This window comes from Mustelus asterias, chromosome 18 (genome assembly GCF_964213995.1).
Source record: "Mustelus asterias chromosome 18, sMusAst1.hap1.1, whole genome shotgun sequence".
Taxonomy (NCBI): Eukaryota; Metazoa; Chordata; class Chondrichthyes; order Carcharhiniformes; family Triakidae; genus Mustelus; species Mustelus asterias.
Window position 1 is genome coordinate 33,615,246 of NC_135818.1, and position 27,761 is coordinate 33,643,006.

At 42.2% G+C, this 27,761-nt stretch overlaps 1 protein-coding gene across 9 annotated transcripts in view; it reads right to left on the reverse strand.

Annotated features, from left to right (window-relative positions):
• heatr5a (HEAT repeat containing 5a) overlaps positions 1 to 26,817 on the reverse strand; it is a 196,638-nt gene extending 169,821 nt beyond the window's left edge. For 3 of the 9 annotated variants that reach the window (XM_078233687.1, XM_078233681.1, XM_078233688.1), the window contains exons 1-5: positions 26,458 to 26,574; positions 18,623 to 18,833; positions 9,715 to 9,926; positions 605 to 713; positions 175 to 324 (exon numbers count right to left, since the gene is read on the reverse strand). In XM_078233687.1, the coding sequence (XP_078089813.1) occupies positions 175 to 324; positions 605 to 713; positions 9,715 to 9,926; positions 18,623 to 18,748 (597 nt within the window). In that variant the 5' untranslated portion in view covers positions 18,749 to 18,833; positions 26,458 to 26,574. Of the gene's footprint in view, positions 1 to 174; positions 349 to 604; positions 714 to 9,714; positions 9,927 to 18,622; positions 18,834 to 19,229; positions 19,354 to 25,746; positions 25,854 to 25,935; positions 25,957 to 26,457; positions 26,575 to 26,672 lie in introns of those variants that run through there. The other 6 variants (XM_078233685.1, XM_078233686.1, XM_078233683.1 and 3 more) reach the window with 6 other exon arrangements.
• Positions 26,818 to 27,761: the final 944 nt, after the last annotated feature.

Here is a 27,761-nt window from a genome sequence, read left to right on the forward strand (position 1 = left end):
CATGAATTCAATTTTTCTCTTTAAAAAAAGCTGTGCGTCAAGGTGCCTTAGAGGTGTCACTGTGCTATTATATAAACCAGAATACAATTAAGAAGAAAATGAAACAAGGTTGACAGACATTTTTCAGTTCAAATGTAGCTAAAAAGTAATGTTAAAAATTGAGAAATGCAATACCTTTGCTGCAGCACAGCGAACAGCCATCGATCGATCTGTTAAGCACAAACGAGCAGCTTTGTAGATATCTCTGTGACATGGTGCAGCAGTAGCTCCTTGTCCAGAAAGAACCTTCTGCAAACTCAGCATAATCTCATAGCGTCCTTGGGACTAGATGACAAATTACTCCAGAGACTATGTTAAAGATTCATTCGTGTCAGTATGATATTATTGTACAGCTGCAATAGCTACGAAACAGTAAGCTTGCCAACATATATTGAGATTTAGCATTTTCCTGAACATTTGGCACAAAAATTATTATTTGAAACTTGTAATTATCTGTTAGACTGGCCATATACCATAACAAGTGAAATTGATTTTATTAATCCAGCCACATTTACTTCAAAATAAATTCTCTGTTTTGAGTTTCTGATAGGAAGCCTCTTCTTACCTCAGCACTTTTCATAGCTTTCAGTAAGTTTCCGACAGTATCCAGGTATGTATTCCCCAGCATTCTTCCCAGTTGCTCATACAAAGCTCCCAAACAAGCAACTGCAGCCCTTTAAAACCAATAAACAATGAACTGTACCGATTTAAACATTAATATTCTATTTAAAAGAAAATTGCTTGTCCTGTCCTGAAAAACACAAGCTTGAAGACAAACAAAAAGAAAATACTGCAGATGCTAGAAATCTGAACTAAAAACAAAAAATGCTGGAAATACTCAGTATGTCAGGCAACATCTGTAGAAGGAGGAGAAACAGAAAGGTTCTTTTGAAAGGTCATCAACCTGAAACATGAACTCTTTCTTGCTCCAAAGCTGATACCTGATCTGCTAAGTGTCCTGGCATTTTCTGTTTTATGCTTGAAGACATAACAGATAATAATTACTTCGTCTGATGAAACATGTTAGATTTTCCTAAAAATTAACCAGGTTTCACAAAGTAAACCAAAAACAGATGCAAAATGAAAAAGGTAAATTATCTAAATAACCTGAGCTAGTGAATGCCTTCAGAGAAGAGAAAGGTGAATTTGTAAATTTCAGTAGCAAGAATAATATAACAGTTGATCATTTGAGTTTTGTCTGCAATTATTATACAGAAGCGATAAGGGGGCAAAAAGCAAAACAAATTCTTCCTTGGGAAATGGATTCCACAGAATTATTTCAAGATATTGAAGTAGAACTGTACAGAGTACCAGTATACAATATCATCGGCTGGATTTCCTGTTTCTCCCAAATTTTTGTTTTCAGTTGTGCTGCTGCATGAAGTGCCAAGTGGACATTAAGCATTTTCCAACAGAGCAAGAAACCGAAAGACAATTAGTTTCCATAAGGCCACTGTTACGTACCTTTCAGCAATATTAGCAATGGCCTGAGAAGCACCTATCTTCTCAAAAATGAAAGGAGAGTCAATAAAGAGGTAAACTAAGTGACCCCGCTGATGTTTTGTGCAAGAGTGTTCCAACCTGAAACACTGGTTTCCCGTGGTGTGGTTTCCCATGGTGCATTTTTAAAAAAATATTAGCAAGAAACATTTTGCGGAAACAGCAAAAACTCAGACCTCTCTTTAATAAATACTCTCTTTTTTGTTGTTTAAGGAAAGTAGAAGATAAAAAACACTACAAATAACAATCTTATACGTTGGCAAATTAAGAATACACACTTAGTCCCTCAAAGATTAAAAACTCAAGTATCTACTTCCTCTGTAATCCTAAAATCTGCTGAGAACCCCAATATTCCAAACAACCACCATGAATACATTGGTCAAACCTAGCCAGTGATTATCACACTGTACAGCTTAAATCACTAGATCTTCAGAATGCTCTTTGGTTGAGCAAAGAAAACAATCTTTTGCACAAACATGGTTTTTCCCTTCTGCACTTCATCCCTACATGAACTGTTTCATGGGAATGGTTGCCCCTCTTTCCTGCTGCCTTCAGCTCCTAATCTCTGGCTGAACTGGTTCCTGGGGATGGCTGCCACTCTCTCTTCTGCTGCTGCTTCTTCAGCATCTCATCCATGTCTAAAACTGTTTCCTGGCTCTCAGCACTGACTGCTAATTGATCGATTGCAAAAAACAGCCTGTTCCATATTTTTTTTTCCTTTCTCTTCATTGCTGACCCGACATGGTTTACAAAATACACAGCAATTTGATTTTGTTTGTGCAAATGCAAATACATTCACTTTAATAGCATCCCACCATTTTGTGACGTGCCCCCTAAAAAAATGAAGTGTCTAAATTTTAAAAGTAGTTTTCATTTCATAGAGCAATTTGTCCAACTTTTTTTTTTAATTCATTCGTGGGACATGGGTGTCGCTGGCTGGCCAGCATTTATTGCCCTTTTCCTAGTTGCCCTTGAGAAGATGGTGGTGAGCTGCCTTCTGAATCGCTGCAGTCCATGTTCTGTGGGTTGACCCACAATGCCATTAGGGAAGTAATTCGAGGATTTTGACCCAGCAACTGCGAAGGAACGGCAATATATTTCCAAGTCAGGATGGTGAGTGGCTTGGAGGTGAACTTGCAGGTGATGGTGTTTCCATTTATCTGCTGCCCTTGTCCTTCTGGATGGAAGTGGTCGAGGGTTTGGAAGGTGCTAAGGATCTTTGGAGAATTGCTGCAGTGCATCTTGTAGATAGTATACACTGCTGCTACGGAGCGCCAGTTGTGGAGGGATTGAATGTTTGTAGATGTGATGCCAATCAAGCGGGCTGCTTTGTCCTGGATGGTGTCAAGCTTCTTGAGTGTTGTTGGAGTGCACTCATCCAGACAAGTGGGGCGTATTCCTGACTTGTGCCTTGTAGATGGTGGATAGGCTTGAGAGTAGGAGGTGAACTACTCACCGCAGTATTCCTAGCCTTTGGTCTGCCCTTGTAGCCACTGTGTTTATGTGGTGAGTCCATTTGAGTTTCTGGTCAATGGTAACCCCAAGGATGTTGACAGTGGAGGATTCTGTGATGGTTACACCATTGAACGTTAAGGGGCGGTGATTAGAGTGTCATTGGTGATGGTCATTGCCTGGCATTTGTGTGGCACGAATGTTATTTGCCACTTGTCAGCCCAAGCCTGGATATTGTCCAAATCTTACTGCATTTGAATTTGGACTGCTTCAGTATCTGAATCGCCATGAATGGTCCTGAACATTGTGCAATCATCAGCGAACATCCCGACTTCTAACCTTATGATGGAGGGAAGTTCATTGATGAAGCAGCTGAAGATTGTTGGGCCTAGGACACTATCCAGAGGGACTCCTACAGAGATGTCATGGAGCTGAGATGACTGACCCTCCACAAGCACAACCATCTTCCTCCAACCAACGGAGAGTTTGCCCCCTGATACCCATTGATTCCAGTTTGGCTAGGGCGCCTTGATGCCACACTCGGTCGAATGCAGCCTTGATGTCAAGGGCTGTCACTCTCACCTCACCTCTGGAATTCAATTATTTTGTCCATGTTTGAACCAAGGCTGTAATGAGGTCAGGAGCTGAGTGACCCTGGCGAAACCCAAACTGGGTGTCACTGAGCAGGTGCTGCTTGATAGCACTGTTGATGACCCCTTCCATCACTTTACTGATGATCGAGAATAGACTGATTGTGCAGTAATTGGCCGGGTTGGATTTGTCCTGCTGTGTGTGTACGGGACATACCTGGCCAATTACCCACATTGTTGGGTAGATGCCCATGTTGTAACTGTACTGGAAGAGCTTTGCTGGAGGAGAGGAACATTCTGGAGCACAAGTCTTCAGTACTATTGCCGGAATGTTATCAAGGCCCATTGCCTTTGCAGTATCCAGAGCCTCCAACCATTTCTTGATATCACGTGGAGTGAATTGAATTGGCTGGAGACTGGCATCGGAGATGCTCGGGATCACGGGAGGCCGCCAAGATGGATCATTCACTCGGCACTTCTGGCTGAAGGTTGCGGCAAATAGTTCAGCCTTATCTTTCGCATTGGTGTGCTGGGCTCCTCCATCATTGAGGATAGGGATATTTGTGGAGCCTCCTCCTCCAGTCAGTTGTTTAATTGTCCACCACCATTCTCAATTAGATGAGGCAGGACTGCAGAGTTTAGATCTGATCCAGTAATTGTGGGATCACTTAGCTCTGTCTAGCACTTGCTGTTTTTGCCATTTGGCATGCAAGTAGTTCTGTTTGCTGGCTTCACCAGGTTGATGCCTCATTTTTAGATATGCCTGGTGCTGCTCCTGCACTCTCCATTGAATCAGGGTTGATCCCCTGGCTTGATGGTAATAGTTGAGTGGGGATAGGCCAGCCCATGAGGTTGCAGATTGTGCTGGAGTACAATTCCACTGCCGTTGATGGCCCACAGCGCCTCATGGATGCTCAGTGTTGAGTTGCTAAATCGGTTCGAAGTCTGTCCTTTTTAGCACGGTGATAGTGCCACACAACACAATGGAGTTTATTTTCAATGTGAAGGTGGGGTTTCGTCTCCACAAGGACTGTGCGGTGGTCACTCTTACTGATACTGTCATGGACTGATGCATCTGCAGCTGGCAGATTGGTAAGGATGAGGTCAAGTATGTTATTTCCTCTTGTTGGTTCCTTCACCACCTGCTGTAGACCCATTTGAGCAGTTATATCCTCTAGGAGCCGACTAGCTCAATCAGTAGTGCTGCTGCCGAGTCACTCTTGGTGATGGACATTGAAATCCCTGACCCAGAGGACATTTTGTGCCCTTGCCACCCTTAGTGCTTCCAAGTGTTGTTCAACATGAGAGGAATACTGATTCATCAGCCGAAGGAGGACGGTGCATGGTAACCAGTAAGAGGTTTCCTCATTATTAAATGAAAAACATAAAAACATTTTAGCATATTTTATTAGAACAATAAACTCCAGTAAACTTATATCTTGTAGCTGTATAGAACGCTGGTTAGGCCGCATTTGGAGTACTGCGTCCAGTTCTGGTCGCCGCACTACCAGAAGGACGTGGAGGCATTGGAGAGAGTGCAGAGAAGGTTTACCAGGATGTTGCCTGGTATGGAGGGTCTTAGCTATGAGGAGAGATTGGGTAGACTGGGGTTGTTCTCCTTGGAAAGACGGAGAATGATGGGAGATCTAATAGAGGTATACAAGATTATGAAGGGTATAGATAGGGTGAACAGTGGGAAGCTTTTTCCCAGGTCGGAGGTGACGATCACGAGGGGTCACGGGCTCAAGCTGAGAGGGGCGAAGTATAACTCAGACATCAGAGGGACGTTTTTTACACAGAGGGTGGTGGGGGCCTGGAATGCGCTGCCAAGTAGGGTGGTGGAGGCAGGCACGCTGACGTCGTTTAAGACTTACCTGGATAGTCACATGAGCAGCCTGGGAATGGAGGAATACAAACGATTGGTCTAGTTGGACCAAGGAGCGGCACAGGCTTGGAGGGCCGAAGGGCCTGTTTCCTGTGCTGTACTGTTCTTTGTTCTTTGTTCTTTGTCAACAGTCTTTTAAACTCTATCATCTGCTGTCACATTTTCTCATCCAGCAACATGATTTTTTTTAAAAATTAAATGGTTGCGATAGACTCCAACGAAAAAGTCCAGTGTTGCATTTAAAATTTATGATTGTCTCATTAGGATTACTAAAAAAAAATGTTGATGTGTTGTATAGAACCTTAGTTCGGCCGCACTTGGAATATAGTGTTCAATCCTGGTCGCCACACTACCAGAAGGATGTGGAGGCTTTGGAGAGGTACAGAAAAGATTTACCAGGATGTTGCCCGGTCTGGAGGGCATTAGCTATGAGGAGAGGTTGGAGAAACTTGGTTTGTTTTCATTGGAACGACGGAGGTTGAGGGGCAACCTGATAGAAGTCTACAAGATTATGAGAGGCATGGACAGAGTGGATAGTCAGAAACTTTTTCCCAGGGTGGAAGAGTCAATTACTAGGGGGAATAAGTTCAAGGTTTAAAGGAGATGGACGAGGCAAGTTTTTTTTTTTACACAGAGGGTAGTGGGTGCCTGGAACTCACTGCCGGGGGAGGTAGTGGTAGCAGATACGATAGTGACTTTTAAGGGGCGTCTGGACAAATACATGAATAAGATGGGAATGGAAGGACATGGCCCCCCGAAGGATAGGGGGTTTTAGTTCAGCCGGGCAGCATGGTCAGTGCAGCCTTGGAGGGCCAAAGGGACTGTTCCTGTGCTGTAATTTTCCTTGTTCTTTGTTGTAGTCCCAGCACTAGACTTAAAGGGGAGAATTTTTCTGTACGCCCACCACAGGAATCGTAGTGGGTGGGGGACGGACCATGGAAAGGTCCATTGACTTTGGGCAGGATTTTCCGGTTTTGGGTTGAGCGTGGCCAGAAAATCCCGCCCAATGTCTCAATTTTGATGGTGGAATATTTCTGATGATTTTTTCTGATGGTGGGCGGCACGGTAGCACAGTGGTTAGAACATAGAACAGTACAGCACAGAACAGGCCCTTCGGCCCACGAATGTTGTGCCGAGCTTTATCTGAAACCAAGATCAAGCTATCCCACTCCCTACCATCCTGGTGTGCTCCATGTGCCTATCCAATAACCACTTAAATGTTCCTAAAGTGTCTGACTCCACGATCACTGCAGGCAGTCCATTCCACACCCCAACCACTCTCTGCGTAAAGAACCTACCTCTGATATCCTTCCTACATCTCCCACCACGAACCCTATAGTTATGCCCCCTTGTAATAGCTCCATCCTCCTGAGGAAATAGTCTTTGAACGTTCACTCTATCTATCCCCTTCATCATTTTATAAAGTTCTATTAAGTCTCCCCTCAGCCTCCTCCGCTTCAGAGAGAACAGCCCTAGCTCCCTCAACCTTTCCTCATAAGACCTACCCTCCAAACCAGGCAGCATCCTGGTAAATCTCCTCTGCACTCTTTCCAGCGCTTCCACATCCTTCCGATAGTGAGGTGACCAGAACTGCACACAATACCCAAATGTGGTCTCACCAAGGTCCTGTACAGTTGCAGCATAACCCCACGGCTCTTAAACACCAACCCCCTATTAATAAAAGCTAACACACTATGAGCCTTCTTCACAGCTCTATCCACTTGAGTGGCAACCTTTAGAGATCTGTGGATATGAACCCCAAGATCTCTCTGTTCCTCCACAGTCCTCAGAACCCTACCTTTGACCCTGTAATCCAGCGTTGCTGCTTCACAGCTCCAGGGACCTGGGTTCGATTCCCAGCTTGGGTCACTGTCTGTGTGGAGTTTTCACATTCTCCTCGTGTCTGCGTGGGTTTCCTCCGGGTGCTCCAGTTTCCTCCCACAGTTCAAAGATGTGCGGGTTAGGTTGATTGGCCATGCTAAAATTGCCCCTTGGTGTTCCGAGATGCGTAGGTTAGATGGATTAGCGGGTAAATGTGTAGGGATACAGGGGTAGGGCTCGATGGGCCTGATGGCCTCTTTCTGCACTGTATGATTTCTATGATTCTATGACTGTTTAAGTTTTCTGTAAAAATATCTCACTGGTTTTTTGATTCCCTGGTCATCACAAAATGGCCCCCTCACCAATGTCATTAGCATTAATAGCCAATTTGAACGGTTTCTCAGTTTGTCAAAATAAAAACTGTCGAACCACTGCAGCGGTCAAATGCATAAATGTTGTTTGACAATGCTCTATCCATTCAGACATTTTGTTCTTTTTTAGCAACTTGGTGAGTGGATACACGATACTGTTGAAATTTGTCACAACGCAGTGCTTCGCAAGACCCTCAGAATCTCCTTCCTTGATGCAGCTTCGGGGAAATCCCAAATGGCCTGCACCTTTGCACATGGTGCCACCTGCCCATTTCCCAAAATGCAAAATTTGTGCCCTGATGAAATCGCTCTTTGCCAAATTCATGACAAATCCAGCTATTTCCAAATACTCAAACAGCTGGCTGAACAGTACCAAATTGACGATATACATTGCAGTGACCAAAACCTTCAACTACCTCACTTATAAGTCTTTGAAACATCACAGGTGCAGTTCTCCATGCCAAAAGACACCACTTTGAACCGATAACATGCAGAGATCTCCTCTGTCCTCTGGGTCAAAGGCACTTGCCAGTACCCTTTCAGTAAGTTGACCTTGGTAATGAACTTAGAACATCAGATTCTCTCAATACAATTGTCCAAGTGCGGAATAGGGAATGAGTCAATTCTGGTGACAACATTCACTTGGATTTAATCCACACACATTCCTCGCATTCTGTCAGGCTTTGGCAGTCCCGGGTCCACTAGCTAGAACTTAATTCAATGATGTAATTTTTCAGGACAAACTCAAAACATATGGATGTTGTTTGATTGGAACAGCATACCCACATCTACATCACCTTTGTTCTACCCAATTTGTCTCCAAAAATAGCTGTGTGACTGCAGTAGCTCTTTTAACTCCATCCAATTCTTGTCTCACATCAGGACTTGAACCTCGACATAACATTCAGGAATGAACTGTACTTCCAGTGTTGAATAGGCTGTTTGATAAATTTGGAATCTTTTTGCTGCAGCTCCATCAATCCTTTTGAAGTAAACACATCTGTCTCTTCATCTTGACTTGCTCTCTCTCCAGTCAATTTGTGAAAAATTGTATCCGATAAATTAATCTTAACCTACTCCTTCAATTCTAATTGTTATGTTTGTGCGCCCGTGATCTCGTCACACACAATCTGGGAACAATCCAGGAGATTTTTTTTTTTAAAAGGACTCTGTAGCTATATACAGGTTGTTCAACTAACATCGGTATCACCGCTACCTGTGACCTTGTTAAATCGCTCCCCAAAATAAATTGAACCCCTGCAATAGGTAATTTCTCTACCAACACTACAGTTATTTCTCTAGTCTTAAAACTGCTCCTTAAATTGATTGTCACTAGAGGAATGCTCCTGTTTTCCCCATGAATTGTGATCAGAACTTCTTTTAGCATCCCTTCAGGATAACAAACATCTTTATCACACAGCATTAGGGATCGACTTGCCCCTGAATCTCTCAGAATTTTAATGTCCTTCCCCACGCTGTCCTGTCTACATTGAAAAACGTTTTCTTGCACACACAAAATCCTTGAAGACATCCGCCATTTCCTGGTCAAAAGAAAACATTCATTTTAATAGCATCCTCCCATTTCATGATGAATTGTGGAAAATAAAAGATAACCTCAGAGTTGACATCTTCTCAGCAGAAGCAACAATAAACCACCTATCAATTTTCAGCCATTCCAAGTTTCCATTCAGTTGGGTCGGTTAACTCACTGTTTAAGTGCACTCTGAATGTGCTATTGAAATTGTGGTTGGGGGTACAAGTGGGCAGGGGAGAAAGCAGGTAAAGTGTACTTCAGGTATATTTGGAGTACAGTCCAAACTTTAGTCATATTCGAGGAAACTTCCAAAATAGAGTTCTGCTCTACTTCAATATTTTATAACATCTTTACGATCAAAGACAAAGGGTAGCTGAAATATGGAACAAATGTACAGAGACTGCTCGAAGATTCAGAACTGGATCATATAAACACAGAATGTTATCATATTAGCTCTGCAAAAATACAGCAATAAATTTGTGATATCGCCATGATGATTTTTCTGGGTGGAAATTCACTTACAGTTTGGTTGGTAGGTAACTTGGTGAGTCATCCTTGCTTCTTATGATTTCATTGCACTTGTCAATAGTTTGATAGACAGAGAAAGTGTCACCAACGTTATATAGTAAGGCCAGATTCTTAGCAATTAGCTTGCGGACAGGTGGGCCTGGTGAGCTCTCCAACAATGATGTCAGCTGTTCCACAAGCTTCTTCTGCTTCTCTTTAATATCATCCTGCCAAGGAAAAGTTCTCAGTAACAAAGTGCTCCATCTTAACTCTACAGAAAGACAAACTTTTATTCCTACAGAACATCAGCATACATCTCCGATTTCACTCTAAGCGAATGGTTTTGCATATCAGATCAGAAAGGTTCTATGGGGCCATGAATTTGCCTGACCAAATCCTCATCGCCACCTTTGATGCTCCCTCTCATTCTGGCAGTTCTCAGCCTTGGTATGGCCCTCATCTCCACTTCCTCCGCCCTTGCAAACAACCACCCCTTTCCAACTTCCAGTTCCTCTGCAATATCATGAACATGCTGTCACCTCCCAAATCCATGTCTGAATGCCTCCATTCATATTTCTAACCCGGTCACAAAGCAGTTGCAAATCTTTATAATATATATCTTACATTGAATGAAACAAAGGTAAATTATTATTTCTTATCCTTTTCAACCTGTCTGCAATCTTTGACACGCTCAACGACTCCATGGTCATCCAGCTGGGTCAACTGCACTTGCCCAGTTCCATTCTTAGCTATCCAATCAGAGCCAAAATATAGCTCTGAACAGTCATATGGATTCGAAATATTAGCTCTATTTTCTCTCTCCACAGATGCTGCCAAACCTGTGTTTTTCCAGCATTTTCTGCTTTTGTAGCCAAAGAACCACCTGTAATAGCTTCTTTTCCTGCCCCTGCACCATTACCTCCGGTGACCCAAAGAGCAATCTTTGACTCCCTCGCTTTCTCTTCTGCATGCCCTCATCAACAATCCTGACTACGACCTAGATTTCATCCCTTCGATATTAAAGTCAAAATCCTGGAATTCCTTTCCTAACATCAGTGTAGGTGTTCCTAAATCAGATAGACTGAAGCAATTTAAGGAGCACTTAACACCAGAATCTCAAAGACAGTTCGGGATGAGCAACAAGTGTTGGCTTTATCAGTTCACATCACAAGAAAGAAACAAAAAGTGGTCATCTTAAACCAGTGTCCTAACTCGCGCCATTCTGTCCACCCATCACCCTGGTGCTCACTGACCAACTCTGGCTCTCAGCTAATAGAGGCCTCAATTTTAAAATTCTTATCTTTGTTTTCAAATTCCTCCGTGCCTTGATCCCTCCCTATCTTTGTCATCTTCACTCACCCCACAACCCTCCAGGATATCTGCACTCTAATGCTGGTCTGTTTTTAAAATCACTCCAACTCTGGTAGTTGTACTTTCAGTTGCCTAGCCCCCAAGGTCTGGAAATCCCTCCATAAAGCCTCTCCCATCTCTTTTTCCTCCTTTCAGTGGAGGATCCTTTAAACACTCCTACTCGACCAAGCTTTTCATCACCTGCCATCGCATTTAATTGTGAAGTGGTGTAAAATGTTGATTGATAATATTCCTGCAAAGCACCTTGGCATGTTTTACCACATTAAAGATGCAAGATACATATATATTGCTCTGCCAATATTGAAATAAATGATCAGCTAATGAGAAGCAATATTGGACGAAATTCTAACTGCCTATACGTCAATATACAGACACCAAACTCTCCACCTCACCAAGCCAAACCAAATGAAGACTCAGACTCCGCTGCTCTCCCTCCACCACCACCCATAGAAGCCTGACGAATCCTGTGGGTCCAACAAGCAACTAGCATCTGGTGTGATGGGTATCAGCCAAGTCCAGACTAGTGCAAAGTTGAGCGGCAGCACTCCTAAGTCCTGCCCTCAGCCTTGGTACTGTCAAGAGATTTTCCAGGCTCAGAATGTCTCTTCCCAGCATTGGTTGATTTGGAGATGGTGGAGGCCAAGTGAGAGGCAGAGGCCAGAAAAAAAAATTAAAAAGGGCAGAATTCCATTCTTCAAAAGTCAGAATTCCATCCAATGGAAGATATTTCTCGTCCCTGACAGGATAGCTATTGTTGGGGCTCTATTGACTTCCCTTTCTATTTATTATCTCACACCCAAATTGAATCTGAGCCAAAATCATTCCTGCAACTGTACTGATTTCATTCTTTACTACAGAGCTCCTGGCCTCCTTTGCCTATCTGCCTAACCTTCTGAAATATGAGAGTTTATTTCTATTTGTGCCATCAATTCATCCATTTTGTTGTGCTGCACACATTCAGCTAAAAGGCCTTTAATTTTGTCTTTCAACTGATTCATTTCCACTCTTGACCCTATTTGTATCTTGACCCACTTTTACATGCTCTGCCCCTTCTCATCACAAACTGATGTATAATCTGTATTCAATGTATTGTAGTCTTTGTTGTTCAATCTTTTATTTCAATAAATGCTCTTCGTTTACTTAAAGACTGGACTGTTTCCTGCCTGGGCTGTACAAGGTTCCTCACATTAATCCAAACAAATATGCATCACTACTAACTGTTTCAAGTTAGGACACTCTTGCACATATCTGCAGGGTTCGTAGCACTCCACCAATTTCAATGATCCCTGTACCTATGGTTACTTTGCTCATGCTCTTTGCACACAGTTCTTGTACACACAGGCTAAAAGAGCCTCAGTCATTCAACAAGCACAAGGCTGAGGCTCCTCCAATATAATCTTCTAGATCCCCATTCCTGCCTCCCTTACCATGGACCAAATTTCAGCACTTAAAGTACTAAAGCCAAGGGGTGTGACTTCCTCCTGGAACACAGCATCTCGGTACTTGTTCTCTCCATTATGCATGTGCCCCAATCTCAAAAAACAGTTTATCAATTCTAAGTTCATTAAGCTGCAGGTACTTACTGAAGAAGTGTTTTTTGTGGATCACACTGGTATCCGCTGGCAACCACATGCTACAGCTGCACCACATTATCTATCCTGCCATCTCTATTGATACTTAATTGAACTAATTACTTTCTCAAGTTTTGAAATATTATTCAGTTTGGAGTCAAACTTGGAAGTCTATAAACATAGACCATTAAAAGTAAAGAAGATAAAGAAAATAATCAAAGAGGCTAATTGAAGTGCAGGGTACGTTTACCAAAATAATACCTACAGATTAAATTCTGAGTAGCGATTATGCAAACCTCTTCACAATGCACGTCCAATCCCTCCACCTCTATCCCCCTTCAGAATGATTTGAGGACTCTCTGCTTCTTCCTTGAGCAGAGGCCCAAAAAATCCCCATCCACTCCTAGCCTCCTCCCCCAAGCTGCAATTGTTCTCTCACATACAGTTTCTCTTTTAACTCGTCTCACTTCCTGCAAATAAAATGGTGATGCTATGGGCCCCAATTATATCTATCTTTTTAAGGAGTATGTGGAATATTCTTTGTTCCAGTCCTACTAAGGCCCCCTCCTACAACTCTTTTTCCGTCATATCGGTAACTATAATCAGAGCCACTTCATGAGCTCATCTGAACCTTGAAAAATCTATTAATTTTGCTTCCAATTTCCACCCTCTCTCACCTTCACATGGTCTATTTCTGACACTTCCGGTCCCTTCCTGGACTCCTTGGTGACAGGCTGAACACCAATATTCATTACAAGCGCACTGACTCCCACAGCTTTTTTTTCCTAAAGCTCCTCACACTCCATCCCATTCTCCCAGTTCCTCAACCTGCTGCTGCCTTTCATAACAGCACTGCTGACATGTCTTCCTTTTCCTTCACCCAGGGCTCCTCCACCACTGTGGTTGACAGAGCACTCAACCGTGCGCAACTCTCTGCCCTCACCCCTTCCCCTCCCAGAACCATGAGAGGGTCCTCCTTGTACTCACTTTTCCACATTCAAAGGATTATCTACCATTTGCGTCAACTCTAGCATGTGTCCAGGAATCGTTTTCAAAAACAATACTTGACAAGCCCAGCAAGAGTTGTTGCAATTCTGGATTTAGTCTTGGGAAACGAAGAGGGACAAGTGGGTGAAATGACAATGACTGGATTGTGAACAGCATGTCAAATTGAAAGAAGTACAAGTATATCACTTCTTTCTTCCCATCAACTCTATTTTCTCACCTACATTCACAATGCTTTTGACACACTCCACCAATTTAACAGTTTACAACTGTCTTAACTATCTGCTTTTCGCCATGATGACCAATCCTTTTTCAACTCTAACGTCCACAATTTTGGCTTGAGGAACCTCCACTAAATTGCTTCAAGGCCAAAACAGTCCTCATCCAGCACGATCATTCTCCGCTCTTCAATTTACCTTTTGACTCTACTCACTTCCTCCAAGCAATAACAGTTACTGGGGTTTCTAGCTATGCCTGCCTTTTCGTGGGATAGCTCATATACATGTGAGAAAAGCACAAAAATATCTGACTTCAAAAAATTCCATCATCTGACATCCAGCCACTCAAGTCTGAACCTAGATGTTTGACACCTAGATGTTTAACTGAAGGGCAACTAGAGAGTAGGGCCAGTAAGACTCAGTAAAAGAGCAGGCAGGGTGTGGTTGCTAATCAAAGAGGGTCTGGTGGATTGAAGTGCATTTGTTTCAATGCGAGGAGCGTAACAGCTTGGATTAGTACTTGGAACTATGATGTTGTTGCTATTACAGAGACTTGGTTAAGGGAAGGACAGGAATAGCAGCTTAACATTTCAGGATACAGATGTTTCAGGCAGGATAGAGGGGGATGCAAAACGGGTGGGGGAGTTGCACTACTGGCTAAGGAGAAGATCGCAACGATACTGCGAGGGGGCAGCTCGGAGGGCTCATACAGTGAGGCAATATGGGTAGAGCTCAGGAATAGGAAGGGTCACAATGTTGGGGGTTTACTATAGGCCGCCCAACAGCCAGCGGGGGATAGAGGAACAGATATGTAGGCAGATTTTGGCAAGGTGTAAAAGTAACAGGGTTGTTGTGGTGGAAGATTTTAACTTCCCCTATATTGACTGGGACTCATTTAGTGCTAGGGGCATGGATGGGGCAGAGTTTGTAAGGAGCATCCGGGGGGCTTTTTGAAACAGTGTGTAGATAGTCCAACTAGGGAAGTGGCCATACTGGACCTGGTATTGGGGAATGAGCCCGACCAGGTGGTCAACGTTTCAGTAGGGGAGCAGTTCAGGAACAGTGACCACAATTCAGAAAGCTTTAAGGAACTGATGGATAAAGAGAAGTGTCGTCCTCAAGTGAAGGTGCTAAATTTAGGGAAGGCTAATTACAACAATATTAGGCAGGAACTGAAGAATGTAGATTGGGGACAGATGTTCGAAGGCAAATCAACATCTGGCATATGGGAGGCTTTCAAGTGTAAATTGATAGGGATTCAGGACTGGCACATTCCTGTGTGAAGAATAAGTGTGGCAAGTTTCGGAAACCTTGGATAACGAGAGATATTGTGAGCCTAGTCAAAAAGAAAAAGGAACCATTTGTCAAGGCTGGGAACACACAAAGCAAGTGTGGAATACAAGGAAAGTAGAAAGAAACTTAAGCAAAGAGTAAGGAGGGCTAAAAGGGGTCATGAAAATCATTGGCCAGCAGGATTCAGGAAAATCCCAAGGCTTTTTATACATATATAAAGAGCAAAAGGGAGCCAGGGGGAGGGTGGGCCCGGGTGGGCCCACTCAAGGACAGGGAAGAGAATCTATGCGTGGACCCAAAGGAAATGGGCGAGGTATTAAATGAGTACTTTGCATCAGTATTCACCAAAGAGGAGTTGGTGGATGATGCGTCTGGGGAAGGGTGTGCAGATAGTTTGAGTCATGTTGAGATAAAAAGGTGGTGGTATTGGGGTTCTTGAGAAACATCAAGGTGGACAAGTCCCCAGGGCCTGATGGGATATACCCCAGAATACTGAGTGAGGCAAGGGAGGAAATTGCTGGGGCCTGGAGAGAAATCTTTGTATCCTCACTGGCTAGAAAGAAGGGAGTAAGAAGTCTCTCAACACCAGGTTGAAGTCCAACAGGTTTATTTGGTAGCAAATACCATAAGCTTTCGGAGCGCTGCTCCTTCGTCAGATGGAGTGGAAATGTGCTCTCAAACAGTGCACAGAGACACAACATCAAGTTACAGAATACTGATTAGAATGCGAATCCCTAAAGCCAGCCAGGTCTTAAAGGTACAGACAATGTGGGTGGAGGGAGCATTAAACACAGGTTAAAGAGGTGTGTATTGTCTCCAGACAGAACAGCTAGTGAGATTCTGCAAGCCCAGGAGGCAAGCTGTGGGGGTTACTGATAATGTGACATAAATCCAACATCCCGGTTTAGGCTGTCCTCATGTGTGCGGAACTTGGCTATCAGTTTCTGCTCAGCGACTCTGCGCTGTCGTGAAGGCTGCCTTGGAGAACGCTTACCTGAAGATCCAAGGCTGAATGCCCGTGACTGCTGAAGTGCTCCCCCACAGGAAGAGAACAGTCTTGTCTGGTGATTGTCGAGCGGTGTTCATTCATCCATTGTCGTAGCGTCTGCATGGTTTCCCCATTGTACCATGCCTCGGGACATCCTTTCCTGCAGCGTACCGAGGCATGGTACATTGGGGAAACCATGCAGACGCTACAACAACGGATGAATAAACACCGCTCGACAATCACCAGGCAAGAGTGTTCTCTTCCTGTTGGGGAACACTTCAGCGGTCACGGGCATTCGGCCTCTGATTTTCGGGTAAGCGTTCTCCAAGGCTGCCTTCACGACACACGTCAGCGCAGAATCACTGAGCAGAGACTGATAGCCAAGTTCCGCACACATGAGGATGGCCTCAACCGGGATCTTGGGTTCATGTCACACTATCTGTAACCCCCATGACTTGCCTGGGCTTGCAAAATCTCACTAACTGTCCTGTCTGGAGACAATACACATCTCTTTAACCTGTGCTTAACACTCTCTCCACTCACATTGTCTGTACCTTTAAGACTTGATTGCCTGTAAAGACTCACATTCCAATCATTATTTTGTAAATTGAGTTTGTGTCTTTATATGCCCTGTTTGTGAATAGAACTCCCACTTACCTGATGAAGGGGCAGCGCTCCGAAAGCTAGTGGATTTTGCTTCCAAATAAACCTGTTGGGACTTTAAGCTGGTGTTGAGAGACTTCTTACTGGGTCATACATGACAGAGGGTAGTAGTGGAAGGGTGTGTTTCTGAATGGAGGGCTATGACTAGTGGCATTCCTCAGGGATCAGTGCTGGCTCCTTTGCTGTTTGTAATATATACTTTGGAGGAAAATGTAACTGGTCTGATTAGTAAGTTTGTGGACGACACAAAGGTTGGTGGATTTGCCGACAGTGATGAGGACCATCAGAGGATACAGCAGGATATAAATCAGTTGGAGGCTTGGGCGGAGAGATGGCAGATGGAGTTTAATCCGGAGAAATGTCTGGTTATGCATTTTGGAAGGTCTAATACAGATAGGAAATATACAGTAAATGGCAGAACCCTTAAGAGTATTGATAGGCAAAGGGTGTAGAGGTACACAGGTCACTGAAAGTGGCAACGCAGGTGGAGAAGGTAGTCAAGAAGGCATACGGCATGCTTGCCTTCATCGGCTGGGGCATTGAGTTTAAAAATTGGCAAGTCATGTTACAGCTTTATGGAACCTTAGTTCGGCCGCACTTGGAATATAGTGTTCAATCCTGGTCGCCACACTACCAAAAGGATGTGGAGGCTTTGGAGAGGGTACAAAAAAGATTTATCAAGATGTTGCCTGGTCTGGAGGGCATTAGCTCTGAGGGTAGGTTGGAGAAACTTGGTTTGTTCTCACTGGAATGACGGAGGTTGAAGGGGTGACCTGATAGAAGTCTACAAGATTATGAGGAGCATGGACAGAGTGAATCGTCAGAAGCTTTTCCCCCAGAATAGAAGAGTCAATTACTTGGGAGCATAAGTTTCAGGTGCAAGGAGCAAGGTTTAAAGGAGATGTAAGAGGCAAGTTTAATTTTTTTGTATTTACACAGAAAGTGGTGGGTGCCTGGAACTCACTGCCGGGGGAGGTAGTGGAAGCAGATACAATAGTGACTTTTAAGGGGCATCTGGACAAATACATGAATAGGATGGGAATAGAGGGATACGGTCCCCGGAAGGGTAGAGGATTTTAGTTCAGTCGGGCAGCATGGTCGGTGCAGGCTTGGAGGGCCGAAGGGCCTGTTCCTGTGCTGTAATTTTCTTTGTTGACCCTTACTTCAAAAAAATTACCATCAAGCGTTTTCATAAAACCTCATATTTCAGACTCTCCTCAAATGGGTTTTTCAGGTACAAATGAGTTCAGAGGAATTCAAGGAACATAGGAGAAGTAGGCCACTAGGTCCCTCGAGTTTGGTCTACCATTCAACCAGATCATGGCTGACTTTCTACCTCAAACCCATCTTCATGCACTAATCCCATATCGCTTGATGTCACTGGTATCTAGAGATCTATCGATCTCTGCTTTGAACACATGGGCTCATATAAATGCAAGCTATCACCACCATCCTTTCGATGGGACATTAAACTGTGGACATGCCTGCCTGTTCAGTTGGAGGCAAGAAATGGCAATATTTTAAGATCAGGCAGGTCTCCCAGTTCTCTAGCCAGCATTCCTTCCTGAACAAAACACCTCTAAAACCAGATAATTTGGTTATTTACGTAATTATTTGCAGAATTGTGCTGCATGCAACAGGTTGTGGCTTTGCCTACATGATAACAGCTTATTATACATTTTCAGATATTCTGACATCCAAAGAGCTATATAAATGCAAACTCTTTCTTACTTCTACAAATTTACATATATCCAACAGAAAAATATTGAATAAAAATATATTTCACAGCTTTTAAAACTAGCTTAAGATTTTACCTTATTTGCAGCCAATAAAAGTTTCTGTAAGAATCGAAGCCATTCAAAAACAAACTCTGGTTTCTTTGGTTCACTCAGTTGACTATAAAGCTCTTCATTTAACAGTGGGCCATGTGCTTGCTCCATGCCTCTGCCAGATGTATCTTTTAATAGTCACTGAAACTTCACAAATGACAGTGAAGAATTGAAAATCCCGGCATCCTTTTTGTTGCTGCAACATAAATGTAAGAAAATTATTCATTCAGTCTGAGCCCAGCGACTAGTTCAACAATAAATTGCAAAATAGTTTTTCCACAAATGAAACTGTTTCATTATTTAACCTTGAAATGGAATGCAATGTTAGAAAAAGCTCCAAGAATTTGTATTTATCATCTAAAGAACACACTAAAAGCCTTCAGCAGGAATTCTGTTTTTTGTTTGAAATCAAATTCCTTATAAATTATTTTTTCCCAGTTACTTCTAAGTGATGGGAATGCTTTTTTGTGCTTCTTCATCAATATATTAGCATATCACGCAAACTAGTATATTGAATAATATGTTGCTTTATAGGAGAAATGTTAATCAATATAAAAGCACTTTGTATTATTTGGATAAGGGAAAATCATACCTCTTCAAAAACAGTTGGATTTCTTGGCTTTAAGTAAACACAACTTGAACCCGGTTAATTTGTTGAGGGAACTTTGCAGACTGAAGCTCTTAAGACTGCAAGTCAGGATTCAGGATGAAATTATCAGATTCTTTTTTTCACTTCCTCTCCAAAGCGAGATTGCTCAGGCTTTTTTGCCATTGGTTAAAAAGATATTCTGATGAAATTGTTAATTCTATTTTGTACTGATGAGGATGTTTCTGTGTACATTCAAATGACTGATATTTTCTAAAGATTGTTAGAATAAAAATTTGCAGTTGAACCAATCAGCTGCAAGAAATATATTTTGATACACAAGTTATACATAAATTCAGTTTTCATGATAAAATGATCCTGGTATTTTTAAATGTTGGCTGAAATTTAGTACATGGAAATTTTATGTCAGTATTGATACGAAGCTCCTCTGCGCTCCTCAAACTCTTTGTACAATTGCCGACATATCTACATGTGGGCAGACAAAAAGTTTGTCAACCAGTTCACCATCCTCCAGTTTATTCAGAAACTACTGAATCAACTATATTTATTGCAAAAATGATTCAAGAACAACTACTTTTCAACGTTTTAGAGCAACTGACAAAACTAAGACAAAGTTTCATTTCTCAAGAGGACCAAATTTAAATTGTTTCTGTTCAAAGTTATGTTGCATAAACCTAAAACTTTTGAGCTCGCAATTAAATAATTCAGTTGAAATTCAAACACTATGACAAAATAAATAATGTGCGTTCAAAATCTGTTGTAACAGCTGAACTTTTTTTTAAACCAAGGGCTATGCCCCAAAGATTGCATGCTAATTTCATTAACACCAACCTTTATTTAATGTTAATTAGATTTTGATGTGGAGATGCCGGCTTTGGACTGGGGTAAACACAGTAAGAAGTTTAACAACACCAGGTTAAAGTCCAACAGGTTTATTTGGTAACAAAAGCCACTTTTTGCTACCAAATAAACCTGTTGGACTTTAACCTGGTGTTGTTAAACTTCTTACTGAATTAGATTTTGCACAACCCCCTCAGTAGCCTTCAGGACTTTACATTATAGAGACAGACTTATTCACAGCACAGGAAGCCATCCAACACAATGAGTCTCAATGAGTCTGTGCCAGCACTCCACAAAACAATCCAGTAAATCCCACTCCACCCCTGCCCCAATCCCCATCGCCCTGCAGGTTCATTACTAATTATATAATTAAATGTAAGTTACTTATAATGGATCATTTCTATAACTACAAAAGTTTAAATCAGCTTGATGAACACAATTTTAAATTTGGCCAGTCTCACATCATTTGAATGGTTACAGGGCACAACTGTTGAAAGAAGGCACTTTTTAAAAAATATGTAAATGCAATCTTCCCATTCCTGTCACCAAAATTATATCCAAGTCTTAAGACAGATCTGCGAGGGGCCGTAGTTGTTCATTCAGACATTTAATGTTCACCATCAAAGGATGCCTTGCAAGAGCAAATTTTGAATTTGGAAAATGAAGTACACAAAACATTTTCAACCCAAGTTGAATCCCTTTTAAAGTTAGAAGCTGTAAGATCATTTATGGACAGGCTAGTAAAAAAGATTACCAAGGAATATTCATTCCACCGACATAATTCAAATACAGCTTGTAAATACAGAAGTTCATTGTACCATAAGCAATCATTTATTCTGGGAGGGTACTTTTCTCTTCAAATGTACCAAACAAGAAGCCGATAATGGTATAATTCCAAAAAACAGCCGAATAAATTCTGACGGTACTTCGTATATAATTAGTAACATGTGGAATCAAAAGATTCCAAAACTCTGAAATCAGGATACAAAGATTCCTCAGGTGGTTACAGAGTGCTAATCTCCAACATCTGCACTTGCAAGTGTTTCATATTCCAGCAGACAATTACACTGATAGAGATGACAGGAGGCCTTTGATGACAATAGTGAGGCGTACCGATTGATCTTATCATAGTTACAACTCCATTTCACTCGTTCCAATATGTCAATCTCCAGATGATTCAACTTTCCTGCCCTGGATCACCTTTGTATTGGGCACAACATGGTCTGGTTAATTAAATTGTCTTTTAGAATTAACTTTGAAACCTCAATTTGTTTTAATAAATCCTAGTATTTAATCTGATATTAAGTCTAGGGTTCAAAGAGCCAATATATCTTTCCTTTGTAAAAAAGGTTAAATATACTTTTTACAAGGATATCATAGAAGAAAATCTACTGAAACGTGTATGGATACTACATACATGCTCCTTAGCATACCTATAACTTTATTCACCTAACATGCATTACTTAGTTATGTAGAACATACACAATGCAATCAAGAAAGCAAACAGTGTTGGTTTAACTAACTGAAGAGAAAATAAACCAGCTCGCTTTGAAGCCAGGCTGTCAACTTGTTGGGTGTTCATTTCAAATGGATTTGGGAAGATAGAATTGCAGCACAACAAGCTATTCTTTTCCTCTAACCTATCTTGACAGTGAGAAATCTCTCCAAACTTAATCTTCCTTATTAGGTGATCAACAGCATACCTTTATTTGTACACAACACATGAAATTATGCCTTATGGAAATTGAATGAAGTTCTCAAGGGAGGCATCAGTCATCAAAAGGATGACTTCACAGGTCCAGTGAAAGGTCAAATTACCACATGGATAGAACTTGTTTAAATGATATATATATATATACTCAATAAACAATGAATCACAGTCAATAAAGTGACTTAACTAGTAATGGAATTTCACTGAATCAATGCCCCATCAGATTTTCTTATTAATACCCCATATCCTTTGAATTGCAGGTCTAACCTTTGTTTAAAAACAATTGGGGGATTTACTGATCTGAATTATTAGCATCGAAATGGCAGTTGCAGCAATGCGTAACCCGAATCAATTATTCACCATGACTCAAAGTATTCTGTATAATAGTGTTTTTCAAACTTTTTTTCCGGCGAACCACTTTTACTAAATGCCTCTCCCTCAAGACCCATGTCACGAGGGATGTGCAATGAAATACGATCTTTCCACTTTGTACTAACATTATACAGTATATTAAATATCAGGGGATCAGTTTCAGATCCATTTTCCAATTTATTCGGGCCATATTCCGGCATAAAGGAAGTTGGTGTTCGTTTTTTGCAAACTCCTCGTGTCAACATATATATTTAAAATAGCTGAAATCAGGCAATACACTCACTTACTGTGCATCAGCCATCCACAGAAAATTGACTGCCGTTTATTTGTGACAGATTTCTCATTTAAGATGCACCTTTTAAATGCAGAGCTCACCGGCTCAACATGATGCTTTTACATGGAAGCTTAAAAGAGCAGTCACCAATAATCTTCATCAATAAGCCTCCCTGGTAGGTGGGATATGTCTCATAACTAACATTTTGCTGCATTCATTGAAGTCTGTGTGTCACTTATCCTTTCTCACATACAGGCGTAATTTTAGAAAAAAATCTCAATGGTTTTCCTGTTTTTCAGACATCAGATCATTTTGAAATTAATTCAACAGCAAAATATTTTTATGCACACAGGAAAAATAATGAGCTGGATTGCGAGATGAGGACTACTCCAAAGTTATAGCTTGCCTAAACGGTGGGAAATTCAGGACTCAGGCAAAGTGCGCTGACCAGGCGAGCTGCAGTTCTGCTGCTACAGTCGCAATCTAAACAGGATTTACTGCATATTTAAAAATACACCTCTCTCCTAATTCTTACAACTTATCAGGCAATATTAAGCTTTTCCTCCACATCCAAATCCTTATGCTGGCTATGTCATTGTCTGAGAGGCCCTCATCATCATAGTTCCTTCTACAAAATGAGCGCTATAAACAGCACATCACACTTTTTTTCAGAACAGGATCGCAGACCATCCCGCGTTTGTTTGTTTTTTGAAAACAGGATCACAGAACATCCTGCATTTTTTGAAAAGGATCAGTTTATAAGGCAGCGAGAATTTACCCAGCAACCCTTTTTCAACATCCCACAACCCACCTGCAAGTTGCAACCCCCAGTTTGAAAAAGCCTGCTATGGCATCACAGCATCTACGTACCCAAAATCTGCAAAATGCATGCACAATAATAAACAGATCTCTTGAAAACACAAACAGCTCACCTAAGTGCACTAAAAGTTCCAACAACACCAGGTTAAAGTCCAACAGGTTTATTTGGTAGCAAATGCCATTAGCTTTCGGAGCGCTGCTCCTTCGTCAGATGGAGTGGAAATCTGCTCTCAAAAAGGGTTTACCCCAGTCTAAACCTGTTGGACTTTAACCTGTTGTCAAAACTCTTACTGTGTTTACCCCAGTCCAACGCCGGCATCTCCACATCATAAGTGCACTAATGATATCTGGTGACAACAGTACCATTCTTTAGTAGATTTCAAAAGGAATGTACACAGTTGATTCAGACATCAGAACAATTAGCCCTTAGTTCAGACAATAATGAAAGCACAGAACCAGTTGCCTTATAATTAAGAAAAATAAGTAGCTCACTATCAAAACAGCACAATCCACAATCTTCCTGCATCTTCATAATTACCATAAAACCTCCTTGAAGGAGATGGTTTGGAAAAGACCTGGAAAGAAGTTACCCACATGTATCAGACAATGCAGCAAGCATTATGTTTTAATTCATCATGGGCCGCACATGTCACTGGCTAAGCCAACATTATTTGCCCATTCCTAATTGCCCTCAAGGTGGTGTGCTGCCTTCAACTTCTACAATGCATGTGCCGTAGGTACAACCACAGCGCTGTTTGGAACAATGCTAGGATTTTGACCCAGTAACTGTGAAGTTACAAGTTACAGAACATGTTGCTGATTTTTCCAATCAATTATGATCACGAACCATATCTAATTGGCCACAAGTAATTTCAAGCCTTTTATAAACTTCATTTCTAACTGTGTTTATTGCTTTACATTTCCCAAAGCGGAACTTGGATAAATAAACAAAAACATGTAAAATAGTATATTCTTAATCTTTCATGAGATGTGGCCATCACTGGCAAAGCCAACATTTGTTGCCAACCCTAACTGACCCTTGAAGGTGATGGTGAACCACCTTCTCAAGCCGCTGCTGCCCGTCTGGTTTGGGTACATCCACAGTGCTGTGAGGGAGTTCCAAGATTTTGATCCAAAGACAATTAAGGAACAACGATATAATTCCAAGTCAGGATGGTGCGGTCCAACGCCCTTATCCTTCTAGCTGACAAGATGTTGCAAGTTTTGAAGATGCTGTCAAAGGAGCCTTGGTTAGTTGCTAAACTGCATCTTGTGTATAGTACACACTGCTTCCACAGTGTGTTGATGATGGAGAGAATGAATGTCTAACTTGGTGGATAGGGTGTCAATCAAGCAGACAACATTGTCCTCAATGGCATCAAATTTGTTGAGTGTTGTTGAATATGCAGTCATCCAGGCAAGTGGAGTATTCCATTACACCCCAGACTTATGGTGCGGCTTTGGAGGGCGAGGTGGTAAGTTACTCAGCTCACAATTCCATCTCCAGCCTGCTGCTGTAGCCACAGTATTTATATGGCTTGTCCAGTTCAGTTTTAGTTCAATGATAACCCATTAGATGTTGATAAGCGATGGTAATGCCACTGAATGTCATGGGGAGAGGTTTAGATTCCCTTCACATCGTTTGAATGGTTTCAGAAATCATGTGCTCAAGCAGACAACACCTTCAATACAAGCTGCCAATAATTCTTAATAAACCAAAATCATGTATACCAGATATAGGATATACAGCATATAAAAATTAACAATTTAGTGTCAACTGATAGGGAAAATCCTAATTTTAATTATGGACAATAATCTCAAATCAGATGCATCACTGCACATCCCTCTTTTAGGAGTGCATTCAATAATAAATGAATGCATAAAATTGAAACATCAACATAAACTGTCAAAAATGTGAAACTTAGTGGATTTTTTTAATGCCTCAAGTAGTTTCTCTGACATTTCTGATCTAATTTGACCAGACAGCTCACATCTTCCCATGACATTCTTATGTTTACTAAATGGTGGCCAGTTCCTGCATAACAAGGAACACCCAACGTCAGTTGCTAGGAAGAGACCTGCCCTTTCCCCAAGTAAAATAAAGGCACTTATCCACACACAACATCCAGCTGCAGCAAGCTAAAGTTGTGCAAGAAAAGTCATTGGGATTCACTATTTCAATAAAAGAGCTCGTTGTTGACAGTAATGCTCCAACGTTATAGACATAAGCGTGACCTCAATAACTGTTTAAAATAATTTTGGAAACCCATCTGCTCCTGCGGATCATAATGTCTCAATTCACTTGTATGAAATATTCCTAAGCAATGAATCGCCAAATACAATAAGCTCCAAACACCTTCTTCCCCGCAATTATTGGGTGTCTTCTTCGACCCAAATTCCATTCCCACAGTACTATCTCCATATCTGTACCCTCACCGTACACGTCTCAGCTTCAGCGTTCGCAACTTAGACAAAATGTCACCTACTTCAGATGAAAATTCAAGAGGTTTCTTTAGGATCATGACTTGATCCGCAAACTGCAGCAAACGTGCAATTCTTTTGAATCTGCAGATTTACTATATTTTACAGTGCAGAAAGAGGCCATCCAGCCCATCGAGTCTGCACCGACTTTGCAAAAGATTTAATTTTAAGAATCAATGTTATAAAATACCGACTTTTTATTTCTCAAAACAATCTTTCGTCACTGGCATAAATTATTCACGTCCAACATGAACAAATATTCCGGGGTTTGCTGACTGGTCCACACCGCCAGCAGCGGCCTCGCCTCTGCAGCTTCCACTGGGGGAACGAGAAGCCTCCGCCCAGACCATTCAAGGGCTCCTTCGTTCATTCCATCTTCCCGGAGCAAACCAGGTGGAATTTAAATACAAACTTCAGCCATGGGTTTGGTAACGGGAAAGGAAAGACGGAGAGAAGCTTCGAGAGACGGTTGGGTGGACAGCTCCTCCTCAGACCATTTGCTAATGGTCACAAAGTGAGGGCCCGGCTTATAGCTTCCCGCTGTGAGCAGCGAGACATTGGCTCCACCTCCACCAGCAGCCGCCCGCTTGCACACACACCAACCCGCTCCCTCCCGGCGAACAACTCCCCAAGCTCCTGACTGAACAACAGCCGGTGTCCCCGGGGTTCACACGGCGCCAGATGGGGAGAGCCGTCCTCAGAGGCCCAGCACTCACCTCCTCCCCGCTGCAGGTGCCCTGGCTGAACAAACTCCGAGCAAGCGAACAATGCGAGCGGGAGAGCCGAATGACCAGGGCAGCGAGCCGAACTCCGAGCAACTCAACATTCATGCATCTGATCAGAAAATCAGCAATAGGTCGAGTGATGGCTGATTTATTTTTAAGGTTTTTTTTTCAGAAAATTTAAAATAAATTCAAATAATTCTGAATACCTCTATCAAACCTTCAGAAGAACGGTCCTAAATTTTCCAATCTCGAGGTAACTGAAGTTCCTCATCCCTGAGATAATTCTCATGAATCTTTTCTGCACGTTCTCTTATGCTTTCATATTTTTCCTAAAGTGTGACACTCAGAACTGGATGCGATATTCCAGTTCAGGCCAAACCAGTGTTCTCTACAAGTTTTGCGTCACTTTCCTTTATGTTCTATGCCCTTATTAATAAAGTAAGAAGTTTAACAACACCAGGTTAAAGTCCAACAGGTTTATTTGGTAGCAAAAGCCACACAAGCTTTCGAGGCTCTGAGCCCCTTCTTCAGGTGAGTGGGAATTCTGTTCACAAACAGAACTTATAAGACACAGACTCAATTTACATGAATAATGGTTGGAATGCGAATACTTACAACTAATCCAGTCTTTAAGAAACAAAACAATGGGAGTGGAGAGAGCATCAAGACAGGCTAAAAAGATGTGTATTGTCTCCAGACAAGACAGCCAGTGAAACTCTGCAGGTCCACGCAACTGTGGGAGTTACAAATAGTGTGACATAAATTCTGATTCTAGGATCGCATGATAAAGACTCAGGAGGAAAAAAGCAGAAATATTTATGTGAAATAGTGTGACATAAACCCAATATCCCGGTTGAGGCCGTCCTTGTGTGTGCGGAACCTGGCTATCAGTTTCTGCTCCGCGACTCTGCGCTGTCGTGTGTCGCAAAGGCCGCCTTGGAGAACGCTTACCCGAATATCAGAGGCCGAATGCCCGTGACCGCTGAAGTGCTCCCCAACAGGAAGAGAACAGTCTTGCCTGGTGATTGTCGAGCGGTGTTCATTCATCCGTTGTCGCAGCGTCTGCATAGTTTCAAGAGGGATGGGTTACACCTGAACTGCAGGGAGATTTGCCAGAGCCACTCAGGAGGGTTTAAACTCGTTTGGCAGGGGAGTGGGCCCAAAGCAATAGGGAGACAGAAGAGAAAGTTGAGGACAGCACGGAAGTTAATGAGGGCACAATCGTAAAGGCAGTGTCAGTAATCCCAGTACGAGACAGGTCAGGCAAACGCAAGGCAGAGAGCAAGGGGAGTCTA